Below are 16,112 nucleotides of genomic sequence, written 5' to 3' on the forward strand. Positions count from 1 at the left end.
GCGCGCGGCGCAGGCGCGCGGGGCGACCGGTAGACGTCCCTTCCCGCCTCGCTTTCCCATGAGGGTCTGGCGGGGGTTGCGGCGGCTCGCCTCCTTCTCCTCTAGCGATGGGAGGCCGCGGAGGAGGGCGTGGGAGACGTCGCTGTCGCCGCTGGAGCGGGTGAGGCGGCTGCTGCCGCCTGAGGAAGCGGACGCGGTGGCGCAGTGCGTGGCCGCCCCTCAGGCTGCTGCCCCTCAGGAGGAGGGAGCGCGTCCCGGCCCTTTCCGCGCTGGGGAGCTGGCGCTGGCGGAGATGCGGAGGAAGCACAACGCGACGGTGAAGATGATGTGTCGGCTGGCGGAGGATTCGGTGTTGGCCAGCTCCGGCGGCGTCCTGCCCCACCGCGACATCATCGGGCAGCTGCCCGGGCAGATGATGCGCACCTCGGCCGGGGCGCGGTTGCTGCTGAGGCGGCCCTCGCTGGAGGAGTACGTGCTGCTGATGCCGCGGGGACCCACCATCGCGTACCCCAAGGTACGGGCTGCTCACCGGGATCGCAAAATGTTGGGGATTGGAAGGGACGTCGAAAGATCATCCAGTCCAGTCCCCTCTGCCGAAGCAGGAACACCCAGATGAGGTTACATAGGAAGGTGTACAGGCGGGTTTTGAATGTCTCCAGAGAAGGAGACTCCACAGCCTCCCTGGGCAGCCTGTTCCAGTGCTCTGGCACCCTCACCATGAAGAATTTTCTTCTCATATTTAAATGGAACCTCCTGTGTTCCAGTTTGTACCCACTGCCCCTTTTCCTACCATTGTTTGTCACTGAGAAGAGCCTGGCTCTATCCTCCTGACACTCACCCTTTACATATTTATAAACATTAATGAGGTCACCCCTCAGTCTTCTCCAAGCTAAAGAGCCCCAGCTCCCTCAGCCTTTCCTCATAAGGGAGATGCTCCACTCCCTTCATCATCTTTGTTGCCCTGTGCTGGACTCTCTCCAGCAGTTCCCTGTCCTTGAACTGAGGGGCCCAGAACTGGACACAATATTCCAGATGTGGTCTCACCAGGGCAGAGTAGAGGGAAAGGAGAACATCTCTCGATCTACTAACCACCCCCCTTCTAACACACCCCAGGATGCCATTGGCCTTCCTGGCCACAAGGGCACAGTGCTGGCTCATGGTCATCCTGCTGTCCACCAGGACCCCCAGGTCCCTTTCCCCTACACTGCTCAATGGCTGGGATGACTGGTGACTGGGAAGTTTCCAAGACTAGTAATGTGCCATGTTTTTCTCACCTGCAGGATATAAGTGCTATGTTAATGATGATAGATATCCACCCGGGAGACACTGTTTTGGAAACTGGCAGCGGGTCTGGTGCTATGAGCTTGTTTTTGTCAAGAGCAGGTGAGAACCTGGTTTTAGAAAACAGAAGCAGCACAGTTCCCTTATCACACATTGCCTTTCTTTTGACCGAATACTTATGGTCACTTAAAAGTTTTGTTGCAGTTCACGTGCTCATATATAGTTTGTTGACTTAAAGGAAAACTAATCTGTGCCAGAGCCAGTGCGGGGACAGCAAACCATTTGGACTGTATTTCAAGGGCTGTGATGCAAAGAGTTACTGAAGGCCCCGCAGAAAGCTGAGTTTCAGACATCATTATTGTTGGCTTTGGCTTCACCATACCAGACTCTCTCTGATCTCTTGCCTTCCTCAGTTTCCTTTTCCCCATCTTGATTGACCACGTGAATAATCAGATTGCTGGGTACCAGTGAAAATGCTTATGTGGATGCACGCTGTTATTTTTCATGTTACAGCTGGCCTGGTTTGATCTAGGTCTCAGTGCTCTGAAAGGCAGCGAGCTTTGCATTCAGCAATGTGAGTAAGGGTGAACTTTTCATCTCATCTGTAGGTATCCTGTTAATGGACCACATTCAGTGTAATTTGATTAGGGACTCCTGATAGAACAACTTCAACAAAACAAACAACAAAACACCAAACAACCACAATTGTGTGCTGGAATTGTTTTTGAGCATCCCTGAAAAATAAAGCACTGTTTGAATTTGGTTTTTGAATTGTTTTAAGGTATTTCTGTTATTGCAGAATGCTGCATTTCTCTGCAATATTAGAGATGAGCTTTGAGAGCAGGGACAGGAGCCTCATCATGGCTCACCTTGACCTTATAGAGCAGAAAACACAAGTTGCGTATCCTGAAGGCTGATGTTCAAAGTCAGCATTTGTGGGCACCTCACTTGAGAGTAACTGAATACCTGAGGGTGCCAGCAGTGGTCACTGAGCCTGAGAAGCACCCCCATATTCTGGAGCTGCTATGGTACCTCAGCACCAACTTTTCTTTGTTACTGTTTCCCAGTGCATGTTATAAAACATAGTTATAGGCTATGAAGTATTTTTTAAATGTTTACAGTTTGGGCTGCCTTTATGGTTATACTCTTCATCATTCAACAGTCAAGACACAAAACATTTCAGTACTCCCACTTAAAGCCAGCCAATTATCTGTGGGAGGTGATGCTTCCTCTTACAGTCTTGTAAAGGAGACAAACTGAACAAATCAGCTATTTTTTTTGTTTAAGACCAATAAATAACCTTAGAACTTGAGGACAGCAAATTAATTTTCTCTTACTCTTCCATGTGGCAATGCTGTGTATCTGCTGTCCTTTGGTGTGTGCTTCAGGATAACAATACAAAGCTTGAGTTTTTCTGAGAAAGTTTCGTATTCAGCAAGTACAAACGCCATCCAGCCAGCCCTGCTCAGGGATTGCTGAAAGCTCTCTTTGCCTGTTTAAAACTAGCCAGGAGAAAGGGAAGCTAATGGTGTGATAGGTTTGAGAAATTAGAGTAATGCAAGGATGGAATAATACAGCAATGCACACCCTGTTGTCTGTGTTAGGATAGCCTGTTAATGCTTCCTTTATGAAGAACAGTGTGTATTTGTACATGGTAAATCTCAGGATAGTAAATTTATACTTAAATAATAAAATAATCTCTTACAACTACAAACAATAACAGGAAAATAATGCAAGCCTGTGTAAAAGAGTACGCTTGAAAGCTTGTCTATGGGGCTGAGATCACTGGGCTGGTCTGCGGGTTTTCTTAGCTGTTCCACAACCCTAAGAAGAACAGGTGGAGAAAGAACTATCCATGGAAAACAGCAAACCTTTGTAAAAATGACGACTGTCAAAAAAAAAAAAACCCACTTTGAAACCAGTAGTTTCAAATCAATAACAGCAGAAGCAGTCACTGTCTGTCAGCTTTACAGCATCTGTGAGCAGTAACCTAAGTTGCCACTTTTTGGCTGGTACCTCTGATAGCTCTAGCAAGAGAATCACAGATCCATAGGCCCACAGATGCTCACGTTCTCTTTTGGTGCAGGAGTTTCTTTGGGAAGACATCTTAGGAACAGTTTGTACTGCTATCACTGTGCTTTGGATCACCTGTGGATGGATGGATTTCAGTCTGTAAAAGAACTAACCTACCACTTTATCTGCATATATTTGTTTTAAATGTAAAGAAAAAATAAATTGCAACTGATTGTTTCCTAAAGTGAAGGTCAGATATAAAGGTGTACTTTTGTTATTTACTTGTGCTATTTTTTCCTAAATTCTTTTTTACAAGGGGAAAAGTAGTAAGCCTAGTGTCTTTCATTTGTTTTCAGTTGGGCCCAAAGGACATGTTGTAAGTTACGAAATCAGAGAAGATCATCATAATTTAGCTAAGAAGAATTATAGGCACTGGCGTGCTGCCTGGGAAATAGGACATAGGGAAGAGTGGCCAGACAACGTGGATTTCATTCTGAAAGACATTTCAACAGCTGCTGCAGATATGAAATCTAAAACATTTGACGCAGTAAGTCCAAAAAATCCCGCCATTTGACATCTATGTTTGATGCATTAATTAAAACCTCTAGTGCTCACATTCACAATGGGATTCCCACACGCAGTTTAACATGAGAAAAAACAATCAGATCTCCATCAATGAAAGAAACATCGTTATTTTTTTTGGTCAGGTTACAAGTATTTTCAAGGTTCCAGTTACAGGTTTCCAAATTAAAGAGCAATATGGCTGTAGTGTAGAAATCCTACAAATAATCACTGCTGTCTGTAAGCAAAGACAAACTTACAAAAATACTGATTTCTCCAAAATCCAAGAAAGTATGTAAGACATTGCATTTTAAACATTAAATTCAGGAGAAATGCATAACGTTATTGAAAATATAAATATGTAAACACTTTCCTATCAGCTATACAGAATGCACAATGTAACTAAAGCCTAAGTTTGAGTAAGGAATGCTCTTGCTCTCCTGTCCTACTTTTTATCTCCGGATCTTTTAAAGGGAGGTGTGCTGGGGAAAACAGCTAGATGTTAAGCACTCTTCTGTGTAAACCAGACAAACTACTCACATTAACGCTTTAAACAAACGACAACTGTATTAAACAGTTTGAGCAAAGAAATAAAATATATAGCATAAAAATACCATTTTAAAAAAACTAAAAAAGTAACGGTCTACAGGAAAGATCAGATATTGCATATCTGACTTTTACAGTTTGAATAGTTTTCCAGCAGATGTATAAATTGCCAAAGACAGAAGTTTTCTAAATCTTGATGCAAACAGCAAGTTAGACATCAAGACAGTAGTGTGACCTTTTCATGATGAAGATGCACTTGAACATTTATTTTTTTTACATTTGAAAACTAGGTATCCAAAAGTGTTAGTAAATGTCATCTTCCAAAAGTTTTTGTTAATGTCAGTATTACAGAATTTAATTAGTAGGTAATTAAAGTGTAAGTTTTGAGAGCCAGTCATAAAACTGATTTGTGATTACATACTGCTGTTGAATGCATTCATTTTCCATAGATAAACATTGTTTTTTGAAGCGTTGTTATGGAAAAAGTTATAGATACGTTAATATTTACTGGGAAAACATTCTTTTCCAGATAGTTCTGGATATGCTTAACCCTCAGTTGGCTCTGCCTGTTGTACACTCAAGTCTAAAACAAGGTGGTGTGTGTGCTGTGTATTTAGCAAAGTAAGTATTTACTTCTGGAACTTACCCATTTATTCAGGCATCACCTAAACATCTTTTAAAATATACATCCATCATTAATTAAATGTTTAACTGATTATTTTTTTTTTTGCCCTGGGTAGTTTTTTTTTAGAGAGTTGGACTCAATATAAATTACACTTGGTCAAATCCTTTGGCATTTATTTTGGGAACACTGTCATTATGGTCAGTGGAAGATTTCACTTAATGACATCCTCAAAATAACTGTACTGTTTTCCAGTTCAGTAGTCAGGTTGATAGCTCCTTTACCCTAAAACTGAAGAACTCATGTAAACTCAAAGATAAAGAATGTGACAAAGGCAGTAGAATGGAGACTAACCGTGTACGATTTGAGTTTTCAAAGTACTACTTTTTCTTTTGTATTTCTTCAAAAGCATTACACAGGTTATTGACCTTTTAAACAAAATACGGACCTACAAGCTCCCTTTTGTATGTGAAAATATCATTGAGGTAACTCATAGAAATTGGATGGTACTCCCTGCTAAAATCAAGAATTTCAAATCAAGCCACATGGTGGAAACTAAAGAAAATATTGAAGAACCATCTCAAAAGGAATATGAAGAAGCCCCCATTCAGGATCAAGTAGTTCTTAAAGAAAGTGAATACAATGGTAAGAACATTATTGCTGATGAGATAGCCTGTTACTGCAATTTGATAATCCAATGATATAATGAAGGTGAAGTTTGTAGGAAGAGGCAGTATTTTTTTCTTAGATTAGCTGAGATTGTTGTGAAGAATAGACAAGCTTTTGCACAGCCTGGACCTTGTCAGGTTTGAAAAAGGCTATATTAATGGTTATTTAAATATCTTATTAAAAATCTAGACTAAACAGAAAATAAATTGCAAACTGCAAATAAAGAATGACTGTCCTCCTACTGTTTCCAATTTTTTTTTCATAAAGTTCAGTCTGTTTTACTTCCCCTGATGGGGCCCTGAGGGGCAAGAGGACCCTGATGGGTTAAGGATTCCATAGAAGAAGAGTTACCAGTGTGCTGTGTTTTGTAGTCCTGCTGTTCTGGCAAATTCAAAAAAGGTGCCTTATACTAGTATAGACTTCCAAATCCATAGTAGAAGAGCAAAGAGGTCTGAATGTACTACTGACAACTTTAACAGAAGCAAAAAGAAAATGAAAATATGTCAAGGAAAAATAATCCATGTGCGTTGGCAACTCTAGTCTGCATGTAGGTTTTAAACTTGTTGGAAGGAATTAAAAATATTTACTTCTCACAGAATCACTTTCTGATGATGCTGAAACATACTGCTCAGTGCCTTACATTGCTAAACCATCTTATTGGCAGGATGCTCATTCAGGTGAGACACAAGTTTTTTTTTTTTAAATGTTTAGTGATATTTTATTTTTAAAAATATTAATTTTTGTACTAGCATTTGACATGTTGCTATACTGTGAAATCATAAAATTTATAATAATAAACTAATAATTGTGTATTGAAATACTGAAGTAGTAACTTGTTTTGTTTTTTAATTAGCATTCCTTACCAAGCTGAGAAAGTTTCGACCACTGCTTTCTTGATGCTGCTGAGATGTTAGCTAATTTAATTATTGTATCAGAATAAAATAAAATAAAATCTAACAAAGTAGCTGCTACATTTTGCAAGTTGTGTAACTTTTAAGTAATGACTGCTTTGATTTCTACTGCATATGAAGTGTGAAATCCCACCTACTATGTATAGGGAAAAGTTTTAACAGAATTGTCAGTTGTGGTGTTGCAATGTGACATAGATTGTTCCGCAAAGCACGATATCCATTTCTATCTTGTTGGGTGTATTTCATTCTTCATTACTTGTAAACCAATCCATTGATTTGTCTTGGTTCAAGGTGCTACCTTGTCTCCTTTTGCTGGATAAGTTCTGACAGTCTACCAGAAATAAGGAGAAAAAAAAATATTAAGAAGCAGCTTCTGACTTCACTGGCTAACAACTGGTGGTTATCACTTTCTTTAAGAACAAAGCACAACTGAAGAAACTGAAATTCACTGAATTTCTCTTGATAAAGCTGTGCTTATTTCAAGAAAAAGACCAGTTGTTTACATATATAGCTTTGGTTCACTTCCAGCACCTATGCAGAAAGTTGTCTGCTTATTTGTGAACTTTACTTAAATGGTCAAAATAAACACAATTTTTCTGACCTTTGTCAGATATGAAAAGCAAGGTCTTCCAAGTAAAAAGAGACTTGAAATTACATCTTTTAGGGTCTCACGTAAGTCTTCCCATAAGCATGTAGTGGTGTTTAACACATTAAATTTATTAAATTATATGTAACCCAGTATTAAATAAGTATACTAAGAACTCTGCAGTGGTTAAGCATGTGGAAGTATCTTTGCAGAACTGAGGCCTTCTGCAGCTCCTCCAGGAAGTTTGTATCTCAGCTCTGTTCCAGTCTTAATAAATTAAGCAATGAGCTTTTGCCCCATAACTGCTGTATATAATGGAGGCTTCCCAAACAAAGGATCGGGATGCTATTTTGAGTAGGTTAATGTGCAAAGATTCAATGACATAAAACAGTTTTTATAAGAAACTCTTGTATTGATTTCTACTTGTACCCCAGTCTCAAAAGGGAATCCTGCATGAACTCTGTCAACAGTTGAGATACACTTAAAGGAAAATATGAATTGTGATTTAATGTATGTCCAAACTGATGACAGCAACTGACCGGCCTGCCTTTTCTAAAAACAGGGCTCTCAACAAGAGCACTGTAACTCATGTAACACACACTCTTCTAATTCGCGTGACACATACCAGTATTTTTACTGTTTCTTCTCGTCAATACTAAGTGTTTAAAGTAGAATTCTCATTTTAGTTTATAATGCAAGAATAGTAATAAATGCCTAAATAGACTGGAATGCAACCCAAAATCTACTGTAGCAGATTAAGGTAATTTGAAGAGACACAGAATACAAAACACTTGGTACTTCCAGGAGGTCAAGATGTAAAAATCAAACTGGCAGTAAAAGCACAGTTCTACCAAGGTAACTGCATTTGTAATAGGGATGTCTGCTAACACACAGATGTCACATCTTGTACCAAGAACACAGAAGTCCCTACAGTAGTAGGGCAAATATGGCCTCAATTCCATAAAGTAATTGAAAATTATTTGCAGTATTAAACCATACCTTGGGCATAATGAGGAGAGTCAATGAGCATTTTTTCACTTGAAAAGGTGTTCTTTGAATTCTGGGTAGAATGGAATTCCATCATCTCCAAAGTGCCAGCAGATGAGGAGGAAGATGATGATAATCCCAGTCGTACAAATCTTCCTTTCTTACCACAAAGCAAGCAGTCTGTAGGAGTAGCACTAGGTCCTCGGGGCCGCTGTGCTTCTTCATCTTTGTAGCTTCTGACAGCTCCGCTGTGGCGCACAGAACGTTCTCGCTGCCATATGTAATGTGTTGGAGCAATAGCCATCACCTGACAGAACAGCCATAACAATAATGGGAAAACATAACAGTTGAAAACATGGTATCCAATTCATAAGTGGCAGAGAATTAATACCATGTAGCTGAAATGGATATGATCTTTATCTGCTGCTGTCTCACTAGAAAGTTTGCTATCTTGGGCATGAGCAAGTGAGCCAGTTACATATCAAACATGGAAACACAACAATTTACAGCCTCATATGTTCATGTGAATCATCACAAATACCAGCTTACATTTTGGATGTTGGGGTGAAGATGGTGTCTTTGACTAACTACTAAATATCAACTAGATGGATGTTTTGGTTCACAAGGTCACTGACTATTGACTGTTGGAAGCTGGGAAAAGCATTCCCAATCCCATCCCCAGAGATGGGATTCTTGAGTAAGTGAGATTTTCTTTTCAACCAGCTGTAGTGAACATTGTTCCTGGAACATGGCAAGCCTTTTCCAGACAGATACATTCCACCTGAAAAGTGAGGAATGTCTTTATTCCCTCCTACTATGTTTGAAAAGCATAGGTTGTAAACCTGAATGAATATTAGAGAATGTTAAAAGTGTGTTCTCAGTTTTGTTTAAATGAAGTGAAAAACCCTTGACTTGAAAAGTCAATTGAAGTTATATTATTAATTTTGAAGGGATTAACATTTTACATGAGGTGCTGGGTTTTTTATTTGAAGGTCTTACTTGTGTACAAACTTAAAATTTGTAAAGCAAACATACACATGCAAAATTATTTCTGAAGTGAAGGAAGTGAAACAACCAATGGTAAAAATTAAATATAAATCCTTATGCAAAGCAGAAAGACCCTAGTCAATAACCATCACTTTTAACAGTAGTGCAATGTAAAATATTCTAGTTTACTTTAAAAGCACAGTTTCAAATAATATATTTTAAATGCAGAAGAAAAAAAAATCATGGAGTATAAGCGGATTGTTACATTTTAGCCACATCTTTTCTTTTCCATGGCTTGTCTACACACTTTAGGGAATACATTACTTGTATAGAGCTAGAGTGTTAGGTGATATTAATTATTGTTGTTTCAGCATCCACAATACTAAAACCCTCCCTACCTCTTCACAGCAGCGTCTGCTTACAATAGCCCTGTAGTCAATTCTACTCCATAGTTGATCTCGTAACCTTAAGAAATCGGGAAAGAGCTTTCTCCAGGCTTTTCCCAAAGCCCATGGGAAAATGTCATACTTGGATTCTTCATCATCTTCTTCAACTGTGTTTGCCAGATACCTTCAAACATATATATGTTTGTGTTTTTAGAAGTTATTCAATCTTAAATCACTGTATTAGCATGATTTCTAACATTAAAAGATGTGATATTGAAATAGTTATTTTTCCTAGTATTATGGGAAAAACTAGCAAAATGCAGTCTTCTCTCATGAGTAGAGTATTTTCTGAAACAGAAAGTTTCATATGTATCCTTTGGGTAAATAAAACCGTAACTTAAGCTACTATAAAAACTGCTTTACCCTAGAGTCTCCTAAATTACTAGATGCAAGAACTAACATAGCCTGACAGCCTTCTCCAAACTGGTAAGATATCCTTGTACTAAAGTGAACAGTTTCTGACTATTTATCTAAATAAAGCTTAAACCTACCTTGTGAAATCTTAAATTTACATTTTTTTACTTAATGGATTTTAACTCTTCAAAAATTATGTTGCTCACATTGCAGCAAACAACTAAATACAGGTCTACTTTAATGTATAAATGAAAACCTTAAATTATTTTCTTAATGTCCATATTTCTCCCTTCCTTTGCTATGTGCTACTTTTGGTTCTGGGTCATCTTCTCGGACAACAGGAAGACATTTACTTCCTCTGGATCCACCTGCTACTACATTCCTGTAAATCATACCTGAAAAAAATACGACTTTTAGTCTCCTCACCAATTTTCTCACTTGCTCCTAACCCTGATATTCCCTCTAGTCCCAGTCTCACCAGACCCTTTGTCCCTTTCCAGTCCTCTCGCTCTTCTGGCCTGGCTTTCCTCCCTTCAGTGTGGAATCAGACAGTTTCTTCCTCCATGCTTAGTGGATGCTGCCCAGAACAGCATTTGCAGGAGAAGAAATGGCCATCTTTCTCCCCGCACTAGCGTGCAAATCAGAGTGTCTGAGAAGTGCTAGTATGGAAAAAGATGGCCTGAGCACCACAACACTATGAGAGGAAATGCTGAATGGCCAAATATGAAGAGATTATATAGGCTTGGTAAAGACAGAGTCCTGACTGCACCTCTATTTCAAAGGATAGAAATTTTAGAACTGTTCAAAAAATATCTCAAAAATTCTTTAGCAACATTTTTACAGTTGACTTAAATCATGTTCACAGAAACTTTAATAAGAAGTGACGCCCAAGGTGTGTATCATGATGAAACATTTTGGTACAAATGACTTAGGGGCTGGCAAAGTTATAAAATAGGGTCTTATACCAGGAAGTGTGTGCCACATATATGTTGCCATGTATTGTCCTGCATATGTTTCTTGTAAGGCTTTAAAAAGTTCACAGATTTACAGTCTGGTAGGCAGAATGCCACACTACGTGTCACAACACCAGTGCAAACATCCCCTCACCGCTGCTCAAGCTTGTTCCACACAGGTGGTCAGCAGAGGAAGAATGTTCAATTTGCACTATTTATATACAGTATATAGATCACGTTTCTATACTTCATACAGAACCTAAACAACTACACACCTGATAAAGAAGTCTCATTGTATATCATAATTATCAATGGCATAGACAAAGAAAATAATGCAAAGTTTATCCTAATAAAACCAGATAATTTTAAAGTACTTACAGAGCAACAAAGAAGTTGATTCTGGTATGCTCACTTATTGTGAAGTTAGCCCTCTTGAAATAAACGAAAGTCATTGCCAAGAGATACTGTTTTAAAATGTAAAATGTTACATTCATTGTTAAATATGAATGTATTATTTCAGTATATCATTTCCTTAAATGCACGTTTATCTTGCACCAAGATACTTTGGTCATTTTTATCAATGAGGAAAGCATTAATTGAGTTTCTTTAAACTTCCATACAAACACATGAGAAAAAGATACGGTCTGTATTTGCATTACAGTATCAAGTGATTAAGGGCAGATTTTTCACTCAGTATATGTTCTGTTGTCTGAGAAGAAAACACACTTACCTTGTCTGCAATTTTACAGCAACAGTCCATCCAAAGGAAGTCTTGGATTAGATCATCATCTGCAACCAAGGGAAGTTGTAAATTTCAAACACCATAATTGTTTTTCTTAAAAAGTATTTGTAAATAAATGACAGATGGCCCTTTTACTAAACTAAATAAAAGGAAAGAAGCGAGATCCACCACTAGAGAACAGAGAAACTGAGGGGAGAAAGAGGTTAGGTATGAAAAAACTTAAGCCACAAAAGAAGACAAACCACCCTAGTGATTGCATGTCATTCATTTTCAGTAATAGCTCAAGTGAAGGTGAAAAATCACCAGTATTTTTATTAATTAAGTAACTTCTTCCAGCGTAAGTGGTTCCATCCTGTGGCGTACCGTTATTTCTGGTGAACCATAGACTGCCGAGATCTCTGCACCTTGATTACCTGCCAACCTTTATAAGGCAATGATCATTTGTGGTCAGTGCATCACTGTCTGTGCACATGGACTATAACAGGATTACCGCAAACTCCCTCTGAGTCACTCCTGTATTCAAAGTTCAAATAAAAACCAAGTGTAATCTCCCACTATTACTTAATCTCATCACTAAACTAAATAAATACGAAACTTCATATGAAAGAGACACAATTGCAAAAGAGATGCCACAACTTCTCGGATTTTCATCCCATTCCACTTCTCTCCCTACATGTTTATTCCCACAATAAATAACGTGCCTATAAGACTGGGAGTCCAGCCTTTTTTAAGCCTTGTGTACAACAAGATGTAATTTTTTTTTTACATGTGTTTGTTGACATATGAGAAAAAAGAAAGGAAAGGACAAATTTCATAAAAGGAAGCATTATACCACTTTGGTTTAATTTGTAATTTAAAAAGATAATTCTCATCAGTTTGGCAACCCTTTTTGTATTTTTAACTTAAGCATTAAATATTAGTACACTAAAATATAACAACAAAATATGTTTAGGCAAAGACGCAGCCATTAGTATCTCTATAAAAAGCACTCCCTTAACTACTGAGTTTAGAAACCACGCTTGCTTAATACTTTTCTACTGTTCAGTCAATACATCAATATCTATCTTTATTAACCTACCGAATAATTTAAAGAAAGCTGTCATTTCCTGACGCTGAATAACTAGACGTGGTCCCTTTGGACATTTATACTTATGACTAGGAACCCTTTTTTCACCATTTTCTTCATGGTCATTAAAAGCAGGCCGCTTCAGTCTAATGAGGTTTTTTTGCTGATGTGATCTGGATGCGCTTGATTTTACACGAACAGTGACAGTGGGAGGTGTCTGACACACCAGACTGTGTTTCATTTCGGTAAGTAAAGTTTCCTGTTAAAAAGAGAAGGAAAAAAATAACTACAAAAATTATTAACTTGTATTTCTTTTGTTAAGATGAAGCGTTTCAGTAGAGCTTGTATGTCACACGATACAAAAATTAACTTTACCAGCACTAATTATCTGAGTCTTGTGCCCTAAGCCAACTCTGTAGATTTTTTAAATTTAGTTCCAATTTGACAAAGCTCTTTTTCAGTAGAAGGAGCCTTCGTTCTTTTTCCATTCAAAACTCTGAAAAATGAAAAAAAAAAAAATCCATAAAAAGTTGCAGTTTGACAGATCCTCAGAGCCCTGCACACTCACTTAGGTCTAACAAAAAACTCCGTTTCTCCCCCCCAATTTGTGAATGTGTATTTTGAAAAGAACATCAATAGAATTAATGCAACAGAACTATAATTTAGCTATATAACATTAAAATTAAAGTCCTGGGCCCTTTATTTTTTTAACAGTTATAGCAATTGGGAATAAAAACTCATCCTTCGGGTAGGACATATCCTGAAGGCATAACGGAAGAAACAAACCTGAGGTGTCTGTAGGTGTAAAAGTCAAGAAGACACCCAACGGAGCGTGAGGAAAGGTTGTAGACAGGAGCAAATGCATTTAGCTATTCAGCAGGTCCCTCCACCGCCCACAGGGCTGCCTGAGGCCGGCCGGCACAGCAGCCTACCGGGCTCTCCAGCTCCTGGTTAGCAGCCGCATCGAAATCAAAACCCCAAACCCAAACCCAAACCCCCTCTCGTGTGGGTTCCCAGCAGGCGGTCCCGGAGCAGCCCCCGCCCAGCCCGCTCCCCTCACAGCCCTGCCCGCGCGCCACAGCCCGCCGCCGCGCAGCTCGAGATGGCGCCTCTCGCAGCCAATCGGTGCGCGCAAGGCGGCCGCCTCAGCCAATCGGGCAGCGGGACACGCCTACCTCCCCAGGTCTCCTCCTGCCGCCGGGGGGCGCCGGTCTGTGTGGCTTCAGCGGAGCTCGTCTCGGGCCCGCAGCCAATCAGAGTGGGGCAGGGGCAGGGGCAGGGGCAGGGGCAGGGGCAGGGGCTGGGGCTGGGGCTGGGGCTGGGGCTGGGGCTGGGGCAGGGGCAGGGGCAGGGGCAGGGGCAGGGGCAGGGGCAGGGGCAGGGGCTGGGGCAGGGGCAGGGGCAGGGGCAGGGGCTGGGGCTGGGGCTGGGGCAGGGGCAGGGGCAGGGGCTGGGGCTGGGTTCTGGGTTCTGCGGGCTCTCGCGTCCTCCGTGTGCTGCGGGAGCGGTGCGCCCGAAAGATCGCACAGCGCGGCGTGCTGGCGTCAGGGCTCTAGAAAGCTCCGAGATAATGTTGTAGCGCCGTGCGATGGCGCTGCCCACTCAGGCGGCTGGGGCTCGGCTCACGGAGTCGCTTTCCCGCGCGAGACGAGGTGAGCCCCGAAGCCGGTGTGGCCGGTCACTCTGGGTGTGGCGACACGGGACGTGTGCCGCTTCACCCTGGCGTCCTCACAACATCCCCCCAGGAGGACAAACAGCTCCCCAGGAGACACGGGACATGAGGAATAAGGCACATTGAACCGCTAAGGTCATGGTGAGACCACATCTGGAATATTGTGTCCAGTTCTGGTCCCCTCAGTTCCAGAAGGACAGGGAACTGCTGGAGAGGGTCCAGCGCAGGGCAACAAAGATGATGAAGGGAGTGGAGCATCTCCCTTATGAGGAAAGGCTGAGGGAGCTGGGGCTCTTTAGCTTGGAGAAGAGGAGACTGAGGGGTGACCTTATTAATGTTTATATAAAGGGTGAGTGTCATGAGGAGGGAGCCAGGCTCTTCTCAGTGACAAACAATGATAGGACAAGGGGTAATGGGTACAAACTGGAACACAGGCGGTTCCACTTAAATATGAGAAGAAACTTCTTCATGGTGAGGGTGCCAGAGCACTGGAACAGGCTGCCCAGGGGGGTTGTGGAGTCTCCTTCTCTGGAGACATTCAAAACCTGCCTGGACACCTTCCTGTGTAACCTCATCTGGGTCTTCCTGCTCCGGCAGGGGGATTGGACTGGATGTTCTTTCGAGGTCCCTTCCAGTCCCTAACACTCTGTGATTCTGTGATTCATGAAAAACAGAGGTGCAACATACCCTGCTGTTACTTTTCCACGGAAGCAATTAATACGTGTAGTATTATGCAATTAGTCTAAGGCAGTCTGGTTCAAATGTCCTAACAAGAAGGAAAAAAATCCCTTCGCTAGTAAGATTGTGGGAAATCTTACTGTTGGCTTTTAAGAGCTAAAGATTTATTCTAGGAAGATGGCAAGAAATACATCCAGTTTCACTGTTTCCCCACTGTACAGGCCAATTAAAATGTAACTGGTCTCATTTGTTATGGTAATGAGAAGAGAAGCCCTTTTACTCCTCATCTTTTATTAATAATTTGCTAGATAAGTTTATTCAGGTGTTCTGGATTAGTGAGCGTATTCAGGGAAAGGTCCTATCAAGTTTTATGATTGTGTAATCAGAAAGAAAAAAACCTATTGGGGGGTAGATGTATGAGCTAACAACAGCTCTCTGTGGAGCAGGCTGAAATCAGGAAATTTGGCAATGGGGCAGAGATAATACCAAAAAAAATCAGTTGGGCAAAAGTCTGTCTGAGGTTCTTTCATCCTACACTTACGTGTTCAGGATGAGTTACCCTACGTTAAATTGTTCTTTATTTTTGGGTAATAGTTTTCATCTGAGGAACTCAAAGTGCTCTTCAATTAATTACCATTCATTTGATAACTGTGGAAAAAAAACTTAAGGATATGTTACAGAAATGTCATGTAACCATCTAAACTGTTTAGACTACAAAACAAGCTTCTGTCATTTTTTTGCCCCAGTGCAAGATATAAAACTGTAATGATAATTCTGAAGTGCATTCATTCTTATTGTTTACATCTTCACATTTGTATTCCTTTGCTTATCAATAAAAAGCACTGTACAATGTAAATCGTGATCCACACAGAGCTTTCCAGGGTTTGTATAGGTTTTTTTTCCTGTAGCTTTCTATTTTTAAGCTAGTTATTCTGCAACAAAATAGTAGAAGATTGTTTATTTGTCCTTTCCCTCTCAAAGATCTGTTACAATCTAGTTATTCAGCAGGCACGGTGACTCTTTAACCCTTTCTGTGCT

At 40.6% G+C, this 16,112-nt stretch overlaps 2 protein-coding genes across 8 annotated transcripts; one reads left to right on the top strand and one right to left on the bottom strand.

Moving 5' to 3' along the window:
• Positions 1-10,366, top strand: TRMT61B (tRNA methyltransferase 61B). 4 transcript variants are annotated; one of them, XM_065058734.1, is made up of 7 exons: positions 1-514; positions 1,281-1,383; positions 3,651-3,841; positions 4,931-5,022; positions 5,433-5,668; positions 6,289-6,369; positions 10,305-10,366. In XM_065058734.1, the coding sequence occupies exons 1-7, from the start codon at positions 59-61 to the stop codon at positions 10,349-10,351; spliced, it is 1,206 nt and encodes a 401-aa protein (XP_064914806.1). In that variant the 5' UTR covers positions 1-58; the 3' UTR covers positions 10,352-10,366. The 4 variants fall into 4 exon arrangements, with proteins under 4 accessions (XP_064914806.1, XP_064914809.1, XP_064914808.1 ...); XM_065058737.1 differs by lacking the exon at positions 10,305-10,366 and adding an exon at positions 6,895-10,116; XM_065058736.1 differs by lacking the exon at positions 10,305-10,366 and adding an exon at positions 9,978-10,116.
• On the bottom strand, positions 3,963-13,780 carry SPDYA (speedy/RINGO cell cycle regulator family member A). 4 transcript variants are annotated; one of them, XM_021295414.2, is made up of 8 exons: positions 13,511-13,734; positions 13,100-13,220; positions 12,737-12,983; positions 11,647-11,705; positions 11,295-11,380; positions 9,562-9,733; positions 8,189-8,483; positions 3,963-6,934 (listed from the first exon to the last, which is right to left on the bottom strand). In XM_021295414.2, the coding sequence occupies exons 3-8, from the start codon at positions 12,963-12,965 to the stop codon at positions 6,846-6,848; spliced, it is 930 nt and encodes a 309-aa protein (XP_021151089.2). In that variant the 5' UTR covers positions 12,966-12,983; positions 13,100-13,220; positions 13,511-13,734; the 3' UTR covers positions 3,963-6,845. The 4 variants fall into 4 exon arrangements, with proteins under 4 accessions (XP_021151089.2, XP_005508186.2, XP_064914811.1 ...); XM_005508129.4 differs by lacking the exon at positions 13,100-13,220 and having other exon boundaries at positions 13,511-13,780; XM_065058739.1 differs by lacking the exons at positions 12,737-12,983; positions 13,100-13,220 and having other exon boundaries at positions 13,511-13,728.
• Positions 13,781-16,112: the final 2,332 nt, after the last annotated feature.

Source organism: Columba livia, chromosome 3, assembly GCF_036013475.1.
Source record: "Columba livia isolate bColLiv1 breed racing homer chromosome 3, bColLiv1.pat.W.v2, whole genome shotgun sequence".
Taxonomy (NCBI): domain Eukaryota; kingdom Metazoa; phylum Chordata; class Aves; order Columbiformes; family Columbidae; genus Columba; species Columba livia.

What these genes read in the sequence shown, in the direction of transcription:
- TRMT61B (XM_065058734.1), top strand. Translation starts at nt 59, where the DNA reads ATGAGGGTCTGGCGGGGGTTGCGGCGGCTCGCCTCCTTCTCCTCTAGC. An exon ending in TGTGCTGTGTATTTAGCAAA is followed by an intron (nt 5,023 to 5,432) that starts GTAAGTATTTAC and finishes TTTCTTCAAAAG; the next exon opens with CATTACACAGGTTATTGACC. An exon ending in TAAAGAAAGTGAATACAATG is followed by an intron (nt 5,669 to 6,288) that starts GTAAGAACATTA and finishes TACTTCTCACAG; the next exon opens with AATCACTTTCTGATGATGCT.
- SPDYA (XM_005508129.4), bottom strand. Translation starts at nt 12,965, where the DNA reads ATGAAACACAGTCTGGTGTGTCAGACACCTCCCACTGTCACTGTTCGT. An exon ending in AGCTTTCTTTAAATTATTCG is followed by an intron (nt 11,706 to 12,736) that starts GTAGGTTAATAA and finishes CCTTGGTTGCAG; the next exon opens with ATGATGATCTAATCCAAGAC. An exon ending in GCTGTAAAATTGCAGACAAG is followed by an intron (nt 11,381 to 11,646) that starts GTAAGTGTGTTT and finishes ATTTTAAAACAG; the next exon opens with TATCTCTTGGCAATGACTTT.